The sequence below is a fragment of the Portunus trituberculatus genome, chromosome 31 (genome assembly GCF_017591435.1).
Source record: "Portunus trituberculatus isolate SZX2019 chromosome 31, ASM1759143v1, whole genome shotgun sequence".
In the NCBI taxonomy this organism is placed as follows: domain Eukaryota; kingdom Metazoa; phylum Arthropoda; class Malacostraca; order Decapoda; family Portunidae; genus Portunus; species Portunus trituberculatus.
Genome location: NC_059285.1, coordinates 22284758 through 22310533, shown reverse-complemented (window position 1 = coordinate 22310533; position 25776 = coordinate 22284758). Strand labels below are relative to the sequence as shown.

At 42.2% G+C, this 25776-nt stretch overlaps 1 protein-coding gene across 3 annotated transcripts in view; it reads right to left on the bottom strand.

The window, feature by feature from the left end:
* LOC123511329 (solute carrier family 35 member E1 homolog) overlaps window positions 1-16014 on the bottom strand; it is a 194182-nt gene extending 178168 nt beyond the window's left edge. For all 3 annotated transcript variants that reach the window (XM_045267121.1, XM_045267123.1, XM_045267122.1), the window contains exon 1: window positions 15665-16014. In XM_045267121.1, coding sequence (XP_045123056.1) covers window positions 15665-15989 — 325 coding nt within the window. In that variant the 5' untranslated portion in view covers window positions 15990-16014. The remainder of the gene's footprint in view (window positions 1-15664) is intronic.
* Window positions 16015-25776: the final 9762 nt, after the last annotated feature.

Below are 25776 nucleotides of genomic sequence, written 5' to 3'. Positions count from 1 at the left end.
TCTCCGGTGACAAAATGTTTTGCACGGTTACTCCTAAGTCTTTCTCCTCATTGGTCTCTTCAATTTTCTCATCACCCAGCCTGTAATCCCTGTTTGGTCTGTATCTATTTCTTCCCATTTTCATAACATGGCTCTTGTTTATATTAAATTCCATCTGCCACTCTTTACTCCACTCATATTTTATCAAGATCTTCCTGTAACTTGTTACAATCTTCCACATTCTTTACTCTCCTCATAATTTTGGTATCGTCCGTGAACATACTCATGTAACTGTCAATTCCTACTGGCATATCATTAACATAAATCAAAAACATGATGGGACCAAGCACTGACCCTTCTGGAACTCCACTGGTTACCTTCTTCAACTCGGACTTCCTTCCTTTCACCACTGTTTGCATTTCTCTTCCCATTAAGTAATTTTCCATCCATTTTGCTAGTTTATCACTTACTCCTCCAATCTTCTTTAGTTTCCATATCAGTCTATTATGTGGCACTTTATCAAAGGCCTTTCTCAAGTCCAGGTAGATAGCATCCACCCATCCCTCTCTATGTTGTAGTATGTCAGTCACTCTTGAATAAAAACATAATAAATTGGATACGCACAATCTTCCTTTTCTGAAACCAAACTGCCTTTCACTCAGAATATTTTCACTTTCTAGATACTCACTCCACTTAGCTTTAATTACTTCTTCACATACCTTGCACAATATACTAGTCAACGATACTGGTCTGTAATTTAACGGTTCCATTCTACTACCATTCTTATATATAGGCACAATGTCAGCTCTTTTCCACTCTTTCGGGACTATTCCTGTTCGTATGGAGGTTTTCACAATATCAAATACAGGGTTCAACAATTGATCCTTACATTCTTTTAGCAACCTCCCAGATATGCCATCAGGCCCCACTGATTTATTAATATCCAAATTGCTTATAATTTTCCTTACATCTTCTTTAGTAACCATGATGTCCTGCATTTGCTTTATTTCCGTAGGCCTTTCTCCTATAAAATGCTCCTCCTTTGTAAACACTTTGTGTGTGTGTGTGTGTGTGTGTGTGTGTGTGTGTGTGTGTGTGTGTGTGTGTGTGTGTGTGTGTGTGTGTGTGTGTGTGTGTGTGTGTGTGGATATAAGAAAATTGGAAAGGATACAGAAGATTGTTACAAAGATGGTGCCAGAATTAAAGGACCTCACATATGAAGAACGACTGAAGGAAATGGGACTGCCAACCTTAAAAGATAGAAGAGAATGTGGGGACCTAATAACAATATCAGATAGTAAATGATATTGAAAAGATAGACAAAGACCTGGTACTGGTGACAGAAGAAGATGGAAGGACAAGAGGACATGAAAAGAAGATCAGGATGAGGCAGTGTGTGAAGGATATTGGAAAATACAGTTTTCCACACAATGGAAAAATGGAATGCATTGGATAATGAAGTTGTTACAGCACATAATGTGCATAACTTTCCGGAAAAATGAGATAAATGGAGGTATAGAGACAGGACACTATGAGCCCCGCTTGAACCCTGTACAATACAACTAAGTAAATAGAACTAGGTAAATACATGTTTCAGATCTATGTAAACAACATCCACAATGAAATAAACAGGTACATTAATTTATTTGCTGATGATGCAAAGCTACTAAGAGTTATCAAAATCCAGGAGGACTGTTTGCTGTTACAGGATGATATAAACAAGATTTATGAGTGGAGTAAGAAGTGGAAATCAGAGTTCAATGCCAAGAAATGTCACGTAATGGAACTAGGAAAGAGCAAAAGAAGACTGGTATGGAACTATTTGATGGGAGAGGAACAAATAACAAAGACTAGAGGAAAAAAGATCATGCAGTGATTATACAGGAAAATCTAAACCCTGAAAAACACATAAGCAAGATATTTGGTATATCTTATAAGATTTTGACTTATATAAGAGTGGCATTTTAATGCATGGACAAAGATATGATGAAAAAAATCATCACAAGCATGATATGTCCAAAGCTGGAACATGCAGCAGTGGTGTTATCTCCAAGCTCTAAAAAAGATATAAGAAGATTAGAATGGATACAGAAGATTGCTACAAAGATGGTGCTGGAACTAAAGGACCTAACATATGAAGAACGGCTGAAGGAAATGGGATTACCAACCTTACAAGATAGAAGAGAATGAGATCTAATAACAATGTATAAGATAGTCAATGGCATTGAAAAGATAGACAAGGTGCTGGTCTCCATATCTCCATTTATCTAATTTTTCCTTAAAGTTATGCACATTATGTGCTGTAACAACTTCATTATCCAATGAATTCCATTTTTCCACTGTTCTGTGTGGAAAACTATATTTTCCAATATCCTTCACACACTGCCTCATTCTGGTCTTTTCATGTCCTCTTGTCCTTCCATACTCTTCTCTCAACAGTTTTTCTCGCCCCTCCAACTGCTTACTCTGTATAAGGGCCTTATCCGTCCCTGTATGGAGTACTCTTCGCATATTTGAGGGGGGTTCCAGTCATACAGCTTTGCTTGATAGGGTGGAATCGAAAGCTCTTCGTCTCATCAACTCCCCTCCTCTGACTAACTGTCTTCACTCTCTTTCTCACCGAAATGTTGCATCCCTTTCTATATTTTATCGCTATTTTCATGGTAACTGTTCTACTGATCTTGCTAACTGCATGCCTCCCCTCCTCCTGCGGCCATGCTGCACAAGGCTTTCTTCTTCCTCTCATCTCTATTCTGTCCAATTCTCTAATGCAAGAGTTAACCAGTACGCTCAATCATTCATCCCTTTCACTGGTAAACTCTGGAACTCCCTCCCTGCATCTGTATTTCCAAATTCTTACAACTTGTCTTCTTTCAAGAGGGAGGTATCGAGGCATTTGCTCCCCTAATTCTGGCTGACGGTTTTGGCACTTTTTCTACTCTTTGGAGAGCCAGCGCTCAAGCGGGCTTTTTTCTAACTTTCTTTTTTTTGCCCTTGGCTGGCCCTCTTCCCTACGTAAAAAAAAAAAAAAAAAAAAAAACACATCTTTGTTTATCTTTTCAATGCCATTGACTATCTTGTACATTGTTATTAGGTCCCCACGTTCTCTTCTATCTTGTAAGATTGGCAGTCCCATTTCCTTCAGTCGTTCTTCATGTTAGGTTCTTTAATTCTGGCACCATCTCTGTAGCAACCTTCTGTATCCTTTCCAATTTTCTTATATCCTTTTTAGAGCTCAGAGACCACACCACTACTGCATATTCCAGTCTTGGATGTATCATGCTTGTGATGATGTTTTTTTCATCATATCTTTGTCCATGTATTGAAATGCCACTCTTATATTAGTCAACATTTTATATGAAAGTCCAAATATCTTGCTTATGTGTTTTTCAAGACTCAGATTTTCCTGTATGATCACTTCCAGATCTTTTTCCTCTTTAGTCTTCATTATTTGTTCCTCTCCCATCAAATAGTTCCATACCAGTCTTCTCTAACTCTTTCCAAGTTCCATTATGTGACATATCTTGGCATTAAACTCCAATTCCCGACGTTGGATATTGCTGGGTTGCCATTGATTACTGGCTGTTTTAATACACGACTCGGTATACAGCCAGCCAGCTCGCAAGAGACACACATTCTAAAATTCATATCATAATAAATCTTGAGGTATTGAGTCTTTGTACTGCAAACCATTAATTCCAATTGTTTATCCTAACATTATCCATATGATCTGGTAATACACACTCTACAAAACTGTTATTATAAGCTTAATACTCACAGTCGCGGTTTCAATGCTCTCGCATTTTTTACTAGTCTCAACTACATATTTGGTGTGAAACATTTTTTCATATAGTTCAACAGAGAGCACTGTTTCTCCTCTAAATATTACAAAGTAATACATTCTGTAATAATCTTGGTAGAGCAACATTTTTGCGGCCGAAGGCATATCAAACTGAAAAGACTAACTGAACTCGGGAACACCGAGTCCTCTCAAAATGCCAAAACAACCCCGCGGCCCGCGGTCGTTTGGAAGCTCGTGTGGAGTAGGGTGACCAGACGTCCCCAATTTCAGTGACCTGTCCCCGGCTACTGCTGTCCCCGGTTTTCTGTAACTGAAAGATCACTTGATGCGTTAAAAAAAAACTACTCCTTTTGATTATGATAATTATATCCTTTTATAATTACTCTTTTAAAATGTCAAGAATAAGGAGAAGGCCTTATTTTTTTATATAGTTTCCGTGAAGACGGTGAAGTGTATAGCGGACACATTTCAACAGCTAATGGGTGTTCATGATCTCAGATATTTCATCAGGTACAGATTTTTTTTTCTTTGCAACTTGGGTAAATAGGATGAGAGAAACTTTTGATTGCTGGTTTAGAAATGGTACGAATAGTGTCCCCGTTTTAGTTTTTCCAGTGCAAAAACACTACATGTTTTTACCTCCCTGAACTGAAAATGTCCCCGGAATTTGTCTCAGAAATTTGGTCACCCTAGTGTGGAGTGTTCTTAAAGCTGGAACAGAATGCCGGTTTATACATGTAGCTGACTGGAATTCTATATCAAAAAAGAAAAACCAAGGCGTGAAAGGATGGACTGTGTTTCCCAGGAAGAAAGATGCGGCTCGAAGATTATGGGAGACACGATGTAAACGAGGCCCGACGTGGAGAGCTACCAAGGACCATGCTATCTGCTCAAAGCACTTCATAGATTGGTGCAAAAAACCATCAGCATCGCATCCAGACCCTGAACTGTTTGCCCATAACTGGTGGGGAGCAGGTAGAAACCTGCTTGATGTTGTTTACATACGCAACGGACAATCTCTCACTTAAGTCATACAAGGATTTTGCATCAAAACATCGTGTTTATTTGATATTCGTCACATTTTCTGGATTTGATTGCTAATTAATTAACTTGAACCAATGAAATGTGGTTGCTTAGTGAAAATAATGTAATTCACTCAAGGTGATGAAGTGTCCCAAAACTGAGACCATGAACCAAGCATTTTTGGCTCGTTTTGCCATATTACATTCTCTGTGCTTGGTGAAGCTGATTAGAGATGTTCCTAATAATTTATTACTTAGTTTGATAGCACATATATGACGTAAACATACCGAGTTGAATGTGCTAAATTAAGTTATCTGGCAAATCTGGTAGCTTTTCAGCACTTTCCAATGTCGGGAATTTCCACTTCCTGCTCGACTCATAGATCTTGTTTATATCTTCCTGCAACAGCAGATAGTCCTCTCCAGTTTTGACAACTCTTAGCAGTTTTGCATCATCAACAAATAAATTTATATAAATGTTTACCTCAATGTGACTCGTTTACAAAAATCTGAAACATAATAGGGGCTAACACTGACCCTTGTGGCACTCCGTTAGTTACTTTACCCCAAGTTGAATATGTATCTCTGATCACAGTTCTCATTTTCCTATCCTTCAAATAATCTCTTGTCCATCCTAGCAAAATTCCTTGCAGTCCTCCTATGTTCTCTAGTTTCCAAAGTAGTTTTTCATGAGGGACTTTATCAAAAGCCTTTTTAATAGCCAGGTATACTGTGTCCACCCATCGATCTCTTGTTTTCCAGTCCTGCAATAACTCTCACGTAGAAGCTTAGTAAGTTTGATACACATGACCTCCCTGCCCTGAACCCAAATTGTCTGTTCGATATGACTTGCTCCTCTTCTAGAAATTCAACCCATTTTTATTTGATAATTATTTCACACAACTGTGTATGTCTGCACCCTTTTTTTATGTAGAATAGAGGGCCAGCCAAGGGGCCCCAAAAAAAATAAATAAAAAAAAAAGGTCCACCTGGGTGTTGATTCTCTGCAAGAGATGGCGTATGTTTTGATTCCATCCTATGTCTGGCAGCACTACTCAAATCCATCTCTCTCTCCTTTTCTTTTTCTCCATATGCTCCAAAACTTATTGACTATGGAAACAGGAGAACCTGTGGACCCCTCCCCCATCTACATATGTCTAGGTCAGGCTCCAGTTCCTGCTGTAGCTTTTCCCTGCGAGTTGCTCGGAGACATCTAACTGGCACAGTGTTTATGCAGTGTGTGTCCTGTCTCTCCTATCCCAAAAATTATCCAACTTCATCTTAAAGTTATGTATTGTTGTTGCTTTAGTCATTTCTCTATATAATGCATTCCAAGCTTCAGTTTTTTTCCTGTGCCCCATCGTGGATTGCTCATCACGCATTACCGAATTTACTCTGTCATACTTGTTGATTCCTTCTGTCAGTCTAAATATTACAATCAAATCTCCTCTCCTTCTTTTCTGTTCCATGGACATCAGATCCAGTCTTAACAATCTCTCCTCATAAAGTAGGTCTTTCAGACTTGGAAGCGTCTTGTTGCAATTAGCTGGATCCTCTCTAGCTCTTTAATATCCTTCCTCAGATTCAGTGACCAAACCACTGCTGCATATTCCATCTCAGATGTACCATAGTTACAATAATCTTTTTCATCATATCCTCATCAATGTATGAAAATACCACTCTTATATTCTTGAGTAGATTATAAGTTTCCCACACAAGCTTATTTATGTGCTTTTCCAGTGACATATCATCCATAACAATTACTCCTAAGTCTTTTTCCATGTTTCTTTTCTGAATGTTTTCTTCCTCCAACTTATAAGCTCTGACTGGTCTATTTTTTGCTTTTTTCCCAAGCTCCAATATGCTGAATTTCTTGCATTGAACTCCATTATCCATTTCTTAGTCCATCTCTAGATTTTGTATAACTCCTCTTAGAGCAAGTCACAGTCCTCAAGAAAATTAATTTTATTATGTGTTAATTAGAATCCATAAATCTTTATTGGACTAAAATTTTCGTTTAGTCTGACTCAAGATGACAGAAAGCCACCTCCACCCCCAGCCATAAGAAGCACAATTTCCTACCTTTCAAAGATAAGCTTGAGCTTATAAGAAAGTGTAAGGCAGGTATATAGCTCACAGTGTCGTTGCAACGCAAATAAGAGTCCCTAGATCAACAGCATTAACAATTTGGAAGAACAGGGACAAGTACTGCGAGACCAGTGCAATTGTTTTTATTTCCAAAAATATACCATACAGTACCCTAATGTGTTTAATAAAAACAAGTTAGATATAAATTAAGCCTTTAATAGTACTGATTTAGTCTAAGTTAGTGTTTTTTAGAGGTTATAGCGATGTTTCTTGGGGGTCTAGGCTGGAGGTTGGTCCCTATTCCCCCTAATTCTTAAGTATCTTATGGAAAAAATTACTTCACGATTCGAATAAACGTTGATTCAACCGATGTAAAACCGCCCTAACCCCATCAAATTGCAAAGATCCCCTGTATAATGTAATCGCCAGTCAGCAAAGCACCAGCCAGAGTGGGGAAGGAGTGTAAACTTCCTTATATTAACCCCTGTGCCTCTGATTTTGTTCACTATATACTACAGTATGGCACATCACAAAGTGAAAGTTAATATGACAAAATAATAGAATTAACATAGATGTATTTCTTTTAATATCCTCTGTATACTGTTAAGCCTAAATAAAGAGTAGACTAGATGTGATAATATGGTATCAACTGGTGTGCCCAATTCTTCTGCAGTGAATGTATGTATCAGTGGATCATTATGTCCTATCACTCGACAGCTCCACCTGGCGAGACAAAGTATTCTCTTAGTGTCACGAATTGACATAGCTTCTGCTGTAGGCCTAGTACTTCTTGTTAGTGAGAGGCTCCACCAACATCTTAGATTATTCTGTGGTTATCCTAAAAAAAATCCTAACACCTCTCCAGATTATTGACTAAATCTGGGAACAAATGCCCAAAGCTCCCAAATTCAGATCTTCTAGAATTAATTAAATGTATCTGTATTTGTTGCCAACATCTACGCCTACACTTCCTCAGCCACTGTAACACTGCCATTTCTGCAAAAGCTAATACATTCATACTTCCTGAAGGCTACCTTAGTAATGAATCATCTGAATGATGTGAATGAGTTAGTTGGAACTATGCAGATTCAAAATGACTCAATTCAAATGATTCTTCATGAATTGAATCAATTTGATTCACTTAATGTAAATACACTCTTAGACCAGACTGATCTACCTACAGAAAGACTGTGATTTACAATGGGAAAGATATCTCATAAATGCCTTAAAGTACATATCACTTGGACACATCTGACAGGACAAATGAAACCATTGATGGACTCAAATCCTCAGCCATGTCCTACACTTATCAGGTGGTGGGATCTGGATCAGGTGGTGGAATCTGCTCAGGTGGTGGGATTTGGATTAGGATGGACAGCAAATGGGGAGATGGTTAGTTCTGGGGAGGTGATTAGTAGAATTATGGACAAGTATTTTTCAACTGTCTTCACCCAAGAGAACAAACAGGATATCCCAGATAGCGAACAGATTTTTAGGGCGGAGGATAGTGAAAAGATGACAGATTTTCATATAACTAAGGTGATGGTAGAACAGGAGATAGATAAACTATAGAAATGCAAGTCACCAGGACCTGATGATATATATCTAAGGGTTCTAAAGGAATACAAGGTCATCAGTGAGCCTTAAGCAGTACTTTTTAAGATGTCACTGGAGTCAGGTGAGGTACCAATAATGTGAAGAAAAGCAAATGTTGTTCCCATATTTAAGAAGGGAGATAAAACCCTAACGTCTCATTACAGACCTGTCAGCTTAACTTCAGTTGTGGGCAAATTAATGAAATCAATAATAGCAAAAAACATTAGGGAAACCTGGACAAACACGGCTCGATAAATCAAACACAACATGGATTTACAAACTTTTTATTTTATAGTAAGCTTTATGAGGTGGCAGATAAGGGTGATAATTATGACATACTATACTTAGATTTCAGTAAAGCCTTTGACAAGGTACCTCACCAGAGGCTCTTAAAAAAGGTTAGAGCACACAGTATAAAGGGTAGAATATTAGGCTGGATTAAAGCATGGTTAGACAACAGGTGACAAGAGACAAATGTAGTTCAATAGTAACAAGTGCAGGGTACTGAGTGTAGGTAGAGATAACTCACACAATAGGTACATGATAGATAACAAGGCACTAGGAAATTCTAAGTACTATGAGAAAGATTTATGAGTCATAGTTAGCTCCAAGGAAGCAATGTATTGAGGCCAGGAATAAGGCGAATAGAGCACTAGGATTCATTTATAGAAGTGTTAAAAGCAGAAGTCCCGAAATAATACTAAAATTATACTTGGTGCTGGTCAGGCCACATCTTGACTATATACGCGGTACAATTCTGGTCCTCACATTATAGGAAGGATATAGGTCAACTAGAGTCAGTGCAAAGGAGGATGACTAAAAAGATACAGGGAATGAGGGATATTCCCTATGCAGTGAGACTGAAGAAACTCAACCTGCATTCCTTAGAGAGACGTAGATTCAGAGGAGACATGATAAAAGTATTTAAGTGGTATAAGGATTTTAACAAGGAGGACATTAACGAAGTTCTTATGATCAGTAGCAAGGACAGAACCAGAAATAATGTGTTTGAACATGAAAAGTTCAGGTTTAGGAGAGAAATGGGAAGAAACTGATTTTCAAAAAGAACGGTTGATGAGTGGAACGGACTCAGTGGTCATGTAGTCAAGGATGAGTCAATAGGGAGCTTTAAAAGAAGATTAGATAGGTTCATGGATGGGGAGGATAGATGGAATTAGGTAGCTTTAAACACAGAGAGACTACCTCGTTTAGGCCTGGCGGCCTCTTGCAGCTTCCCTCTTTTCTTATGTTCTTATGTTCACACTACAGTCACAAGACTCAGGATGCGACACAACTGCCTCAATGCTTACATGTACAGCCACCTGGTGGCCACGCAACCTGACACACCAGAACACCTGCTGTTATACTGCCCTTGCTACCATCCCCAATGCACTACTCTTTTCCACTCAATGGTATCACTCCAAATCCACAGACCATCACTAACCAACCTACTGGGTGGTTCCCAATACTTTGGCCTGGCATTCAAGACCCTCAAGCACATCAGGACCTTCCTCTAGAAAACTGGATAACTCACTAGAATTTTACCAGCATCTTCAGGAAACTAGAGGCTGTGGCATCACAGCTTGCAAGACCCCCAAATCAACAAGAAGAAGTCCAAGGATGGAAATAAGTTACACTGGCTGAATAAAATTAAAATTCCAGAAACTATACAAGGGTTTAAAAATTACTGATATTTTTCAATCACTAATCTAAGTAATTTTTCATAAATTATGACTAAGAATTTAAATTTAGATGAAGGCAGCCAGATATAGCTAAAGCTTGTTTCTCACTAGGTTCCAAGGTTGTTAGTTGTAACAAAAGAAGGCTAAAGACAGAAAATAATAGAAAATATTATTTCACCAACTTATTCCACATATACACTTTACCATAATAACAATTCAAGTGAAGGGTATTACAGTGCCCGCAAAAGAAAAAGTTCCCACAAAAAACTAAGTGAAATATTCCCAAACGATTTGAGGTGCACTTTATTTTTGCAGTCCCAGCCATATGATTTGGAGGAGAAGCTTGTGGTGGAGTGAGTCACACCAGCCTTCCTCCCTCCACTATTCATCATCACCTCAAGTGCCAGTGTGCTCCCAGAGCTCGGTGAGAGAGGGTGTATGTTGCCTTGCTCTTTTGTGGCTCAGCACACAAAGCTTACATTAATTTTGTAGATCTACCAAACAAATCCAGCTGATCCCAATGGGGCGTAAGAAGCTCAATATGGAGGAGAAGACCCGTGCTCTCACCCTAATGGAGCAAGGAATTCCTGGGAAACGTGTGGCGAAGGAACTGAGAGTGAACAGACGGTCCATTTACAGGCTGAAAATGGAGGCAGACAAGCTTGGACCCAACACCACACCACCACGGAAACCAGGCTCTGGGGGCAAGAGGAAGACTACTCCTAAGACTGACTGCATCCTAAAGTGAGATGTAAAGAAGAATCCATCCATAACAGCAGCAGAATTAAAAAATAACCACCCTGAACTGTTAAAAGAAGTTGTGATCTGCATCATTCATCATTGTCTCCAAAAGGACCTTAAATTGCCCTGTCGCCATGCCAACAAGAAACCTCTGCTCACGGAAAGGATGATGAAGAAAAGGACTACATTCGCGAAGAAATACAAGGACTGGACACCAGAGCTAGTTCCTGGCAAACAATAATATTCCTCTGTTTAAGTGGCCTGGTAATTCCCCCTACCTTAACCCAATACAAAATGCCTGAAACATGATAAAAGATGAGGTGGAGAAGTGTAGGCCAACCTCTATCCCGAAGCTGAAGGAGAACCTAAAAAAAGTTGTGCATTACTATGGAGGCCTCTTATTTTGAGAAACTAGCCACATCTATGCCTGAAAGGCTTAGAATGGTGCTGAAAAACAAAGGGAATATGACTAAATACTAGATGTTCACATAAGAATGCAATACAACAAATGCAAGTTATACTTTTCTCTATTTTTATCCAAAAAACGTAGTGGGAACTTTTCTGTTGTGGCGGCTGTATTTTAGAATTACACCATCATACTTTACAACAATGAGAGGATGATTTTTTAATACCTTACTGAATTCTAAGAAACTATGTCTCACCAAGTTTCTATGAGAAACACCTTTTTTCTAATATTCAGCTCTTTCCCAGAAAGTGTGATGATTTTTGGGAAGCAGAGATGAGAAATGCTAATTTATTAATAAAACAAAGAGATAGACTGGTTGGCAAGATAATCTTGGTCTGGTCACACATACAATGCTGGGTTTTATTGATAAATATAGCCTAAAAATGTGAAAAGATTTTCCTAGACACATGCATTTCCCCAAAAAATCCCTAGACCCAATTCTAGGGTAATAATGCAAAATGACAGCCCCTTGAACATTAGCAAGCATTAACATTTCTAATTAAAAAATAATGTATTATTCAAAATTTGGGTAGGTTAGATTATGCAATGTTAGTATTCCTGAGTGGGATCCAGGTTAGATCAATATCCTTTGGGGGTCTAGAGGGGCACAGCTCCTTATTATGTAACTATTAATATCCCTGAGAGGGAGTTTTCAAGGCTGTGCTTCCAGTTACAATTTTTGGTAAAAATTTACAACAGGTCCTTTCTCTGTTGAATTTTAACATTCGTCTCTAAACTTTTTTTAAGGAAATGCAAAATTTGGTCTAATATTTTGGTTTCCTGCACCAAATAAACCAAAACGGTAAATATTTACAAGAGGTCCTTCCTTTGCCAAACATGGCCATTAGTCTCCTTAGACATTTGAAGAAAAATAAAATATTGTAAATTTTGGTATCCATGACCAATTAAACCCAAATAAACCTAATCTAAACTAACCAAACTTAAGCTTATCTAATTTATCTTAAACCTAACCTAACTCTGTTTTTTGGCACAATCTGTTGATTTCCAAAGGCATCAGTGTGAATTCGTTTTTTTTTTTTTTTATGTAAAACAAAGACTGGTTAAGGGAAAGAAAAAAAAAATAAAAAGGCCCACTCAGTCACTAGTCCCCTCACAGTGCTGAAAGAGTTTGCCAGAAGATAAGGATAAAGTCTTGAAACTTCCCTTTTAAATGAAGTCAAGTCATAGGAAGTTTAAAATACAGACACAGGCAGGGAGTTCCAGAATTCATCAGAAAGATATGAAATGAGTGAGAGTACTGGTTAACTCTTGCATTTGAGAGTTGGACAGAATAAGGGTGAGAGGAAGAAGAAAGCCTTGTGCAGCAAGGCCACAGCAAGGGGGAGGCATGCAGTTAGTAAGATGAAAAGAGCATTTAGCATGAAAATAGTAGTAGAAGATAGTAAGTGATGCAACAAACCAGCAGTGAGAAAGAGGCTGAAGACAGTCAGTCAGAGGAGGGGAGTTGATGAGATAAAAAGCTTTTGATTTCACCCTATTTAACAGAATTGTGAGAGTGGAACCCCCCCCCCTTTAAACATGCAAAAGAGTACTCCATACATGGGTGGATGAGGCCATTATACAGAGTTAGCAGTTGGGATGGTGAAAAAAGCTGGCAGAAATCCCTCAAAACACCTAACTTCATAGAAGCTGTTTTAGCAAGAGATGAGATATGAAGTTTCCAGTTTAGATTATGAGTAAAGGACAGGCCAAGGATATTCAGCATAGAAGAGGGACCCAGTTGAGTGTCATTGAAGAAGAGGCGATAGTTGTTTGGAAGGTTATGTTGAGATGATAGATGGAGGAATTAGTAAGTTTTTGAGGCATTGAACACTACTATGTTTTCTCTGCCCCAATCAGAAATCTTAGAAAGATCTGAAGTCTGGCATTCTGTGGCATCCCTGCATGATCTGTTGACTTCCTGAAAGGTTGATCGTCTCTGATGGACTTTCATCAGAGTAAGAGTGGATAGGGCAAGAAGTTTGATTAAGATCATTAAAGAATTGTAGGAAGAGAGTGGTTGACAGGATAGAACCCTGAGGACCACTCTTAATAGATTTAGAAGAGGAACAGTGGCAGTCTACCACAGCAGCAATAGAACAGTCAGAGAGGAAACTTGAGATAAAGTTGCAGAGAAAAGGATCAAAGCCATAGGAGGGTAGTTTTGAGATCAAAGCTTTGTGCCAGACCTTATCAAAAACTTTTGATATATGAAACACAACAGCAAAAGTTTCACCGAAATCTCTAAAAGAGACTCAGTAAGGAAGCCATACTGGGGATCACTGGGGATCAGACAGAAGACTGTGAAGTGACATGTTTCAGAATTTTCCTATTGAGGATAGATTCAAAAACTTTAGACAAGCAAGAAATTAAAGCAATAGGGTGGTAGTTTGAGAGATTAGAACAGGCATTCTTTCTGAATACAAATAAATTTATATTGTCCTTCACTTTCAGCGACATTCGATGGAAAGGGATAATGGTAAAGATCCTAGAACATGCTTCCTAACTAATAATCTGACTTAGGAGTACTGATTGATACCTCTTTAAAATTCCATCAGCATATTTCTAACATTACTCAAAAGGCAAATGATATTTCTAACAATTACCTAATACTCGTATGCAGAGAGCCTTCTTTCATGATTACATTATTAGTGTCATATATTCATTCTATACTTGAATATTCTTCAATTTTGTGGTGTCTTGATTATGTCTGGTACTTTAAAGTTGAAGCTGCTCAGTGGCGTTGGGCAAGAAATTTTGTAGTGCTTGAGCATATGGATTATGATTCTCGACTGAAAGCTTTAAATTTGCTCTTCATCAGAGTTACATTCCTGCTTCATGATATGATCAAATATTGGAAGATCCTTCATAATGAGACCTCCTTGGAACCTGTTGATTTCTTTATATGCTCTCATCATCATTTAAAACTTGCCCATATCCAAATCTCACTTCAGATTAGAAAACGCTTCTCAGTGTGTGTGGCATCTCTTTGTGGAATTCTTTGCTTGAGTCTGTAGTGTCAATAACTAACACTAATTTTTAAAATCTGCCTTAGCATGTCATCTTGGGGAACTTTTATATCAATACAATTAATATGACTATTTTATGTTGCATATGATGCACCCATCATCTAGCTATTATTTGAGGTATATTTTCTGTTCACTATGTTACCAAATCATGGGTTAGCTGGCGCATCAGCAGGATGTGGCTTTCCACCCTCTATAATAACATCTGTCAGTAGTTGTTGGGGAGTGGGAAGCACACAAAAAAACTTCATAGACGTGAAGTACAATGAGTATACTACCATAACATGCGATCATGTCATGCGCTAGTGACAAGGACTGATAGTACACACTAACCACTAAAGCAAACTTAATCTAACCTAACTTAGCCCTAAACCTAATCTAACCTATTTTAATTTGATGTGTTGAGTTTCAAAACCATCAATACGAGTCAACAATAGCCACAAAAGGTAAAAGTACAGAATAGGACCTCCCCTTTTTCCTCCATCCCACCCCTCCACCTGCCCCAGCAAGCTTGGAGGACTGTGGAGAATCAGGGGTTTTAGGGGAGGGGGGAGCCAAAAGAGGCGAGACATGGCAATCCCAAAATAAACTAAGGACAAAAACAGCTGTTTTTTTAAGGAAAAATTTGGAAAATGTAAAAATTCATGGATAATTTTCACTGAAGTTATCCTAACCTAACATAATAACCTGCTAACCGGGAGACTGCGCCCCCCGGACCCCCAAAAAACTATCCTAACCTAACCTAACCTTACTGGCACTGGAATATTCCTTTAATTACTAAGGCCATACAAAAGCCGTCCCCACATTAAAAACATCACAGACATGTTGTATAGTAAGTACTCTATCATCTTGCATGGTTGTTTCAATGATTAAAAAATGGAGATTTCTATGTGAAAATCTATAACCATATTTGTTTTTTGGCTACATTCTTCACCAAATTTGGCCAATTCATCTCGCCTATCCATACACTCCGCATTCCCTCATGAAACCAAGTTTGTTGGTGTGATAGGGATAATTCTTAAAAACCCAAAACAGTAGATACATTGATAATTGAACGAAGTTGCCTGAAAAGTTCTATTTTATATAGGCTAGCTTAGTTTAACTGTAAAGATTGGATATACTCATATATACCAGTATGTAAAATGACTTGGCTATAGATAAATGTTTCAAAAATACAAAAATGTTTCCAAGAAACACTTCGTGTACATGATTGGATAAGTGAATCACCAAAATGAAAGACTAAGTAAGGATTAAGTACATACCTGTGTGGGCATAGGACACGGGCACTCTCCATATACTGACGTGCGAAAATACCGACGCCATGAATTTTCCCAGTGCTAACGGAATAATTATTCGCTTATAATAACTCCAACTTATGTCTGAGCGACGCCGCACTTTCATCCACTTGAGGACAGGACTGCTGCACGTTGCTATACATACCAGTTGCACCATTGTAACTGTCATAGGATAAGGGAATTCATTTAACAGAGTTTTCCCCACTACATTGTTGCCTGAACTAATTAAATACCACGCGGTACATAATAACACAACACGAACAATTACCCACACCTCTCTCTCCTCAGCCATGTTGGCTACTGATTAGTGATAGCCTGACAGGCCAAACAGCTGACGTCAACAGACAGTGGGGACTTAAGATTTCAAGTTGGCACTGAAGATTTTTCTCCGCCAAATAGAAATAAAGCAATAAAAAGTATTGGGTTATAAAACCTATACTGTATGATAGTATTTGAATTCCTTAAATGTTCCAGAATAAATTTAAATTTAGGTGAAGATGAAATTATGACGGAAGTAAACGAAAGTAAAAGTCTTTAGTTACTTCCACTTCTTGATACTTTCTTCAATCCCAGAATGAATGAGAGATTAATTTTAGATATGTGAAACCAAGATATATGTTAATATATATATATATATATATATATATATATATATATATATATATATATATATATATATATATATATATATAATATATATATATATATATATATATATATATATATATATATATATATATATATATATATATATATATATATATATATATATATATATATATATATATATATATATATATATATATATATATATATATATATATATATATATACAAGTACAAGTACAAAAACATAGAAATACAGAAATACAGAAAATAGAACATAGTTGTAGCTTGCTATTTTTATTCATCTGTTGACAAAAAAAAAAAAAATAAATAAATATATATATATATATATATATATATATATATATATATATATATATATATATATATATATATATAAAGGAAGAGATACATAAATACATAAGGTCTTCGTTTCACTGCACTGCTGCCATTATCACTGCACTATCTTCAGGTATTGTCTTATCGATGGATACCGGTAGCTCTTAAGATCTTCGTTTTATCCCGCGATCGTCCCGATGTATCTTTCTTCGTCGTGATAGTAGTAGCCGTTCAGTACTGCCTCACAGACCGTCCCAGATTTATTCTCGTGGCACATCCTCCTGATGGCTGAAGAGTCGTGGAGGGCGGCAGACGATGTAGTTGTCGGCCTGGGCTTAGGATTAGTCGTCTGGAGAGGCGGTGGATCAGCAACTTTTACCTTCTGTTGACGTTTCTTCTTCGTGACCAAGCCCTCCTCTTCCACCTGGTTGTCTGGTTGGGGCTGGGATTCCCTGGTAGCCACGTGCTTCACAGGTGGCCGTCAGTGTTGATTTATGTTGTCCTCCTCGCCGTCGGAGCTTGTTTTTGTAACATTGCTGAGCCTGCTACTGGGGGTGGTTGCTGCTGCGGGAGACTCGTGGGCCCTCTGTATGTCATCTTTGCGGGGCTGGGCTGGTTTGGTGGCCGCGGGTGGGAGGTGTGTCCTCACTCGTGGTTAGGAGGACTTCCACGTCCTCTTTTTCGTCGTCGTCTTCTTCCTCAACGAGAACGACTCCTATTGGTGCGGGTGGGGACGGCCAGGGCGCATAAAGGAATTTGGATTGCTGGCAGGCCATTGTTATTCACCACGGTCGTCTGCTGGTTAGCCAGCCAGCCTTTCCCCTACGGAAAGAGCTCAGAGCTCGTAGTGACCGATCTTCGGGTAAGACTGAGACTACATCACACACAACACACACCGGGAAAGCGAGGCCACAACCCCTCGAGTTACATCCCGTACCTATTTACTGCTAGGTGAACAGGGGCTACACATTAAGAGGCTTGCCCATTTGCCTCGCCGCTTCCCGGAATTCGAACCCGGCCCTCTCGATTGTGAGTCGAGCGTGCTAACCACTACACTATGCGGTGTGTGTCATTGCGCTGCAGGATGGTAGGTATTAACTCCTGCAGGTGGTGATGGTTCGATCCTGCTAAGGCCTTGGCCGTAAATATACAGGCCATTACTTTTGCCTGTATATCCTCCTCTGTGTGTTGCTTCCATGGTGTGTACTGGCTGCTCGTAGCAGGGTCGGAGGTTGGGCCGATAAGCACCACATCTCTTGCCTCCAGTCCCTTTTTTCCCTTCTGGATGGCGAGAAGAACGCTGTACTAACTGAGTGCACAATGTACTATCTGTGTAGTACTACGGTACACACACACACACACACACACACCGGCCCGGTAGCTCAGTGGTTAGAGCGCTGGCTTCACAAGCCAGAGGACCGGGGTTCGATTCCCCGGCCGGATGGAGATATTTGGGTGTGTCTCCTTTCACGTGTAGCCCCTGTTCACCTAGCAGTGAGTAGGTACGGGATGTAAATCGAGAAGTTGTGACCTTGTTGTCCCGGTGTGTGGTGTGTGCCTGGTCTCAGGCCTATCCCAAGATCGGAAATAATGAGCTCTGAGCTCGTTCCGTAGGGTAACGTCTGGCTGTCTCGTCAGAGACTGCAGCAGATCAAACAGTGAATTACACACACACACACCCTTCCGTTATCCCGTTTAGACGTTATCGCGCACTTATGAAAATCTGCAAAATTCAGTTATAGCGCATCTGGAAAGTCGTTATCGCGCACCCATAATAGTAGTAGTAGTAGTTTCCATATCCCAACCACACACTGACGAATGTTTAGAGGGGGCGAGGAGGAGGAGGAGGAGGAGGAAGAGGAAGAGGTGGAGGGGGAGAAAGATGATGATCATGAAGAGGAGAAGGAGCCAGCAGGCAATCATTGCTGTGTATTCACGTCACGTGATTTGAATAAGGGAGCTGATTGGTTCCGGTCACTCTGCTCACCACCACCACCACCACCCCTCAGTCTCGCACATGGTATTCTGTTTTTCAGAGCTGGTTTCCATTCATTTCAGATTGTCAAATGTTAATAAGCTACTCCAGTATTAATCATAGTATATTTAGGGTAACAGGAAATTTTTTTTAGGAACATATTTGGGTTAAGGCACCAATTTATTCATTTCCTATTTATTCTTCACTTCCGTTATCGCGTTTTTCGCTATCGCGCGGATTTTCATGCACCAATTTCGCGAGATAACGGAGGGTTAGGTGTGTGTGTGTGTGTATATATATATATATATATATATATATATTGTTATGTTACGTACGGCACACTTTCTCCGAACAACAAGCCCGTTGTTCTAACAGTCACGGTCTACCCAGTAGCAAACCAGCTACTCATAAAGGAGGGCACAACTCCCAGACCGAGACTGGTGAGCACCGAGATCAGCCCAGCAACACGTGTCTCCACCCTGTGCCAGAAACCAAGAGCGCACGTGTCTACCTCCGCTGAAGACTGGCTGGTTACTATAAACAGTATACTATTGATACTACACAACAGATGATGGGGGCACACAGCCGCCCACCAAACACACTGGTGACCACGGCCACCTACAAAACGACAATCAGGACGAGACAGTAACGTGTCTCTCCGCGTCGCCACACCACGAGGGGACGAACGCCAGACAGGAAATGTAGATCCAACTGGCCACACTCCTTAGGACAACAAGCCCGTTGTCCTACACAGCCACGGTCTACCGAGTAACAAGCCAGCTACTCAACAGGAGGGCACAACTCCCAGACCAATGACTAGCGAGTAACAAGAAGCCCAGCAACACGCGTCTCTCTCACTGTGCCAGACCGACGAGAGTGGTGTCTATCTCCGCTGAAGGCTAACTCTGTACTGAGTCCCGCTCGCAACGAGAAGCAGGGAGAGGGAGGCGGGTTGTCTGCTCAACAGAACAGCCCGAGGGGCCCGCGATGGGTGGCCATAGGCTATACATATAATGAAATAATAAATTAAAGGGGATTAAGACGGTGCCCATCACACGCCCTCCCTTAAAAGAAAAAATTTTGGAAACAAAACATTTACAAAATTTTTAAAAGGCATGGAACTGATTAAAGGGAATGGCCCCGGGACAGACAATCAGCCACAACGTTGTCTGCTCCTCTTATATGTTCCTAACATAAATATCGTGTTTTATCAACTGTGTCCTGCCCGGGACACTGCTAAACACTGAAGAGTACTTTCTCAGCCGCCGAAGCAACTCATCTTGCTGATCCCCTAAATGTTCAACCTTCTCTTTCAAGAGATGGAGGCTATTCCGTTCCCACTGTCCTGTAGGAACAACAGGTTCAGGCCCAATAACTTCTGGAGCCTCTCCCTCCCGGCAGAAAAATAAAACTGAAGATGCCTCTTGCACGGCAGAACTAAAGAGCCCTTCTGGCTAGTAGAACGAAAATAGGGCTTCAGCATGTTAACGTGACACAGCTGAGCCCTCTTGCGCCGGTCAGGAGTGACCACCAGGTAGTCGAGGTCACCTACCTTCTTCTCTATAATATAGGGGCCACTATAGCGGGCAGCAAGCGGCTGGCCCTGAAGTGGTAACAGCACAAGCACTTCATCTCCAGGGGCAAAACTCCGATACTCGGCCCTTCGGTCATAATACCCCTTCATACTCTGCTGGGCCTTACACAGGTGGGCCTGCGCCACCTCTAATGCCTTGGCTAATCTTTCTCGACTGCTCATGAGGCTCTTAAGCAGTGAGACAGGGCGCTCAGGCGACGGCTGACACCAAGCCTCCCGAACAACGTCGAGCGGTCCACGCACTCGGTGTCCAAACACTAGCTGATTGGGTGAGAAACCCAAGGACTCAGTGGGCGCTTCTCTCACCGCAAATAAGACAAAGGGACACCCTCGTCCCAATCCTTATCTCTCCATGCAGAAACTCTTGAGCATGGTCTTGAGAGTTTGATGATGTCTCTCAGGGCTCCCTGAGACTGCGGATGATAAGCACTGGACACAATATGCTTGATCCCCCACGCAGTCATCGTATCTTTAAACAACTTTGAAGTAAAGTTGGTCCCCTGATCGGACTGCAGCTCTGCTGGCAATCCAAAGTGTGTAAAGAAGGTTAACAAAGCCTTCAGCACCACCTTAGAGTGAGTGCTTCTCAGGGAATTGCTTCAGGGTACCGCGTGGTAACATCCATTATGGTCAACAAATACTTGTGACCAGCCCTGGTAGTAGGCAGAGGACCTACTATATCAATCAAAACCCTCGTGAAGGGAGGATCAACAGCAGGGATAGGGTGGAGTGGCGCCACAGGGGGTGTCTGATTAGGCTTGCCCACCACTTGACAAGTGTGGCAGCACTTAAGAATCGTGGCTACTTCTCCAGACATGCTGGGCCACCAAAAATTGCGACGCAGGCGAGCGACGGTCTTTCGGATGCCCAGGTGTCCAGCCATGGGCCCCTCATGTGCCAACAGCACAAGTGCCTCACGCAGCTTCTGCGGCACAACTACTTGCAGTAGTTCACCACCGTCACTCTCCTGCCATCTACGACACAACACCCCTTGATGCAAAACAAACTCCTCCCTGCCCTCCAACTCCTCACTTCCCTCACCCACTCGAGCAAAGAAGGAGGCCAACGCCGGGTCCTCCTGCTGCCTACGAATGAGCTCTGCAGGCTCTAGCTGGGTAAGAGAAAGGGGGACTATAGGGTCATGGGGTTGAGGCAACGCTGCAACCCTACGTCCCACACGGCATCGAGGACGGAGAGCTGGCCCAGGCTGCTCCGCTCCTGCCATGTGATCCGGTGAGTCCTCAGAAGGATCATCACCACCAGCCAGGCAGTCACCAGGCAAGGGAACAGCTCGCTCCCTGCCTCCACGATGCTCTACAGGGGGAGAAACTTCCAACTCCCCCGCAGAACTGGAAGTCTCCCCACCCTGGGCGCCAACTTCCAACAAACTGCCTGACTTATCATGCTGGGGCCTGTGCTGAACATCAGAGCCCTCAGCCTCCACACCAGGAAGCAACTCAGCACGAGTGCTCCCTCCGGAGTGCTCTGCAGAGTGAGGATAACCATCAAACAACTCAGCTACACCCAACACTCCGTCCTCACTCTCAGCAACAACTCCCAAAGCCGAGTCCGGTGCATTAACAAGTGACTCTACGCCGTCACCGTCAGCCTCTACACCAGAACTCAATGGTGAGCCCAACACTGGCTCCACCACATCAGCACTGCTACTCCCATCTGGAGTCAATCCCACCTGGCTGCTAGCAACCTCCTGGGTAGTAACAGGCTCTCTCTCAGCCCGGCGGGCCTGAGAGCGGTAACAACATTCACAGAGTCTTGCACCACTGGCCCAGACTCTTCAGCAACCTCATCCTCATCAGAGGTTGGGATCCATACACGACCACCAGCCAAATCATTCCCAAGCAGGAAGTCCACTCCTGCGACTGGCAGTTCGTCTGCCACTGCTACCTGCGCCGTAGCAGTGACAAGAGGACATGACAGCGTCACCTCAGCCGTCACGAACTCCTCCACAGTGTTAAGTCCACGACACAACACTGCCTTACTAGATGTCACCTTCTTCCCAGTGACATTTCGGCACACTGACTGCTGTGCTCCCGTATCACGCAGTACAGTGATGGGATACTTGGTGCCATCAATCTCAACAGTGCCTCCACACAGGAAAGGACGGCACCAGTCGAGCTCACTATCCTTAGGTGCGGGCGAGGCAACAGGGGGAGGGACAGGTGGGCCAACCTGCTCTCTCTCCTCCAAACACAACTCAGGCACACGCCGTGCCTTCTCACTTCTAAAGCCTGAAGGAGCAGTCAACTCATCACCACAAACTTTATCTGGCCACACCAACAAGGCAACTGGTTTCTGCGAGGACTTTGGAGTTTCAGCTGTTACTAATTTTGGGCAATTGAACTTAAAATGCCCTTTTCCTCGGCAGTGATAGCACGTAGGCTGGTAATCATACTTGGGAGTTCTAGGGGCCGCCTTCCCCGCCGTCCCATCCTTCGCAGAAGGAGGGGTGGGGGCCTGGGGCTTTCCCAAACCCATCTTACTGCCGAATCCAGTATATCGCCTAAAATGGCCTGGAGAGCCCGAGGAAGAACTGCCACCACTCCCTGCGCCTCCTTTAGGACCACCTTCCTTATGGCTCCAACTCCCAGGCTGCTGTACAGGACGATGGGCCAACACATAATCATCAGCCCATGTAGCAGCCTCCTTCAAAGTCCTAAACCTCTTCTCCCTCAACAGAGGTACCAGCTCCTTATCAGCAATATCAATGAACTGCTCCATAACTACTAACTCCTTCAAAGCCTCGAGAGAGTCAACACCCTCGCTTGCAATCCACCTCTCAAACACTTGCTCCAGTGAACGAGCACACTCGAGGTAGGAGTCACTTGCTCGCTTCCTCTTTCCTCTGAATTGCAAGCGATAGGCTTCTGGTCGCAGCTCATATGCCCGCAAAATGTCAGCCTTAAACTCCTCATAATCATCCAGATCATCAGCTGACATTTTATCATAAACTTCCAAGGCTTTTCCCTTGAGTTTATTCGCGACCAAGCCTACCCATCTCTCTCGAGACCAAGCAAACTCCTTGGCTTTCCTCTCGAAGCGGACAAACCATTCAGCCACCTTAGCCTCATCAAATTCGGGGACTAGCTGGAGACTTTGAACTAAAGTACGCTCAACACTCTGTTCTCCTCCTCCTCCTACACTACCAACAACTCCAGGCGCACTTATTGCATGGCGAGTTCTCTCCCACTCCAACTCTCTATCTTTATCTGCCCTTTCTCTCTCCATCTCCAATCTCATCATCTCCATCTCTCTAGCCTCCTTCTCTGCTGCTAGTCTCTGAATTTCTCGTCTTTCTTCCGTTTCTCTAGCCCTCTCTTCCGCCTCTCTAGCCTCCTGCTCTGCTACTAGTCTCTTAATTTCTCGTTTCTCCTCCGCAACTAGTCTGTTTGACTCTCGTCTCTCTTCCGCAGCTAATCTCTTCAACTCTCGCCTCTCTTCTGCTTCTATCTCCATTTTCCTCATTTCCAGCTTTAATCTCAGTTCCTCCAGTCTGGCAGCTGACTGGACACTATCAGCAATACTGCTTGCTGAACTAGATCGTCGGGAGCCTTCCCTGCTTCCGATACTTCTGCCAGGGCTAATATGTCCCACGTCACGTTCTCTGGGACCGCCACGTGCGTTATCATGACACGTAAAAAATGCGTCCTCACTGACCCCACGCGCGGCCAACGACTCATCATACCCACGTGGTGAGTCTCGCCGGCTCACACTCGCATCCTCACCCTCCACTGGTGGGGTGAAAAGACCAGTAACTCTCTCCATGGTGCTCACAAGGACTCGTTTTCACAAACAATAAAATAATCTAAGTAATAATACCTCACACAATACACTACACCACTATAAAAGCACTTGGTTTATCCTAGCGAGGTCGCCACAGTTATGTTACGTACGCCACACTTTCTCCGAACAACAAGCCCGTTGTTCCACACCGTCACGGTCTACCCAGTAGCAAACCAGCTACTTAAAAAAGGAGGGCACAACTCCCAGACCGAGACTGGTGAGCACCCAGATCAGCACAGCAACACGTGTCTCCACCCTGTGCCAGAAACCAAGAGCGCACGTGTCTACCTCCGCTGAAGACTGGCTGGTTACTATAAACAGTATACTATTGATACTACACAACAGATGATGGGGGCACACAGCCGCCCACCAAACACACTGGTGACCACGGCCACTTACAAAACGACAATCAGGACGAGACAGTAACGTGTCTCTCCGCGTCGCCACACCACGAGGGGACGAACGCCAGACAGGAAATGTAGACCCAACCGGCCACACTCCTTAGGACAACAAGCCCGTTGTCCTACACAGCCACGGTCTACCGAGTAACAAGCCAGCTACTCAACAGGAGTGCACAACTCCCAGACCAATGACTAGCGAGTACTTCGAAAGCCCAGCCAACACGCGTCTCTCTCACTGTGCCAGACCGACGAGAGGGGTGTCTATCTCCACTGAAGGCTAACTCTGTACTGAGTCCCGCTCGCAACGAGAAGCAGGGAGAGGGAGGCGGGTTGTCTGCTCAACAGAACAGCCCGAGGGGCCCGCGATGGGTGGCATAGGCTACACATATAATGAAATAATAAATTAAAGGGGATTAAGACGATGCCCATCACAATATATATATATATATATATATATATATATATATATATATATATATATATATATATATATATATATATGTATGTATGTATGTATATATGAATGATTAATAACTTTATTGCTGTAAGTGTATACAAGGGAGGAGGTCGGGTCATGCCAGCTACCCTCTTATCATGGGATAGACAGGATTTAAATGTCATTCAGGAGGTGGAGCTGAAGCACGTCCAGCCTTACATCTAGTACCAGCGTCCTTACTCTCTTGCACTGTCAACCTGGGACAGCCATATCTGCTTCACCAGAATGAGCTCCTCGACCATAGCGGCGAGAGTGGCCTGTACCTGGTCAAGTGTCCTGTTCCTTCTCCTAATCTGTGTCTATGTCATGAGAATGCAATCCAGGTCCGCCTCTTCAGAGGAGGACCCAGACCACGAAGGTGTGCGGTCTGCTACAGACAAGGTAGGGCCAGGTCCGGTGGGAGCGGTGGCTAGACTGGTGCTGGTAGCTTGACTCGCTGGGGCCAAGGACTGGCCAGCACAATCTGGAGCTGGTTATCAGGGGCAGACTGGGGCGAAGACTGTACTAGGGTAGACACCATGATACGATGATATTTCTCCCAAAATTTTAAAACACACCTCTTCAATTATATGTATACCTCTATCCCACATAATTAACCTTTCAATCAAAACCGGCAGTTTTCCAGATAAGCTTAAAGAAGCCAAGGTAATTCCAGTTCATAAATCAGGAGACAGAAATGACATTAACAATTATCGCCTTATATCCATACTTCCAGCATTTAGCAAAATTTTTGAGAAAATTATATCCTACTGTCTTGTAAATTACCTTGAAACGCACTAATTGTTAACTGATTTCCAGCATGGTTTCAGACCACAACGGTCAACTGAAACAGCAATCTTACATTTTGTTGATAATGTCTACAAGGGCC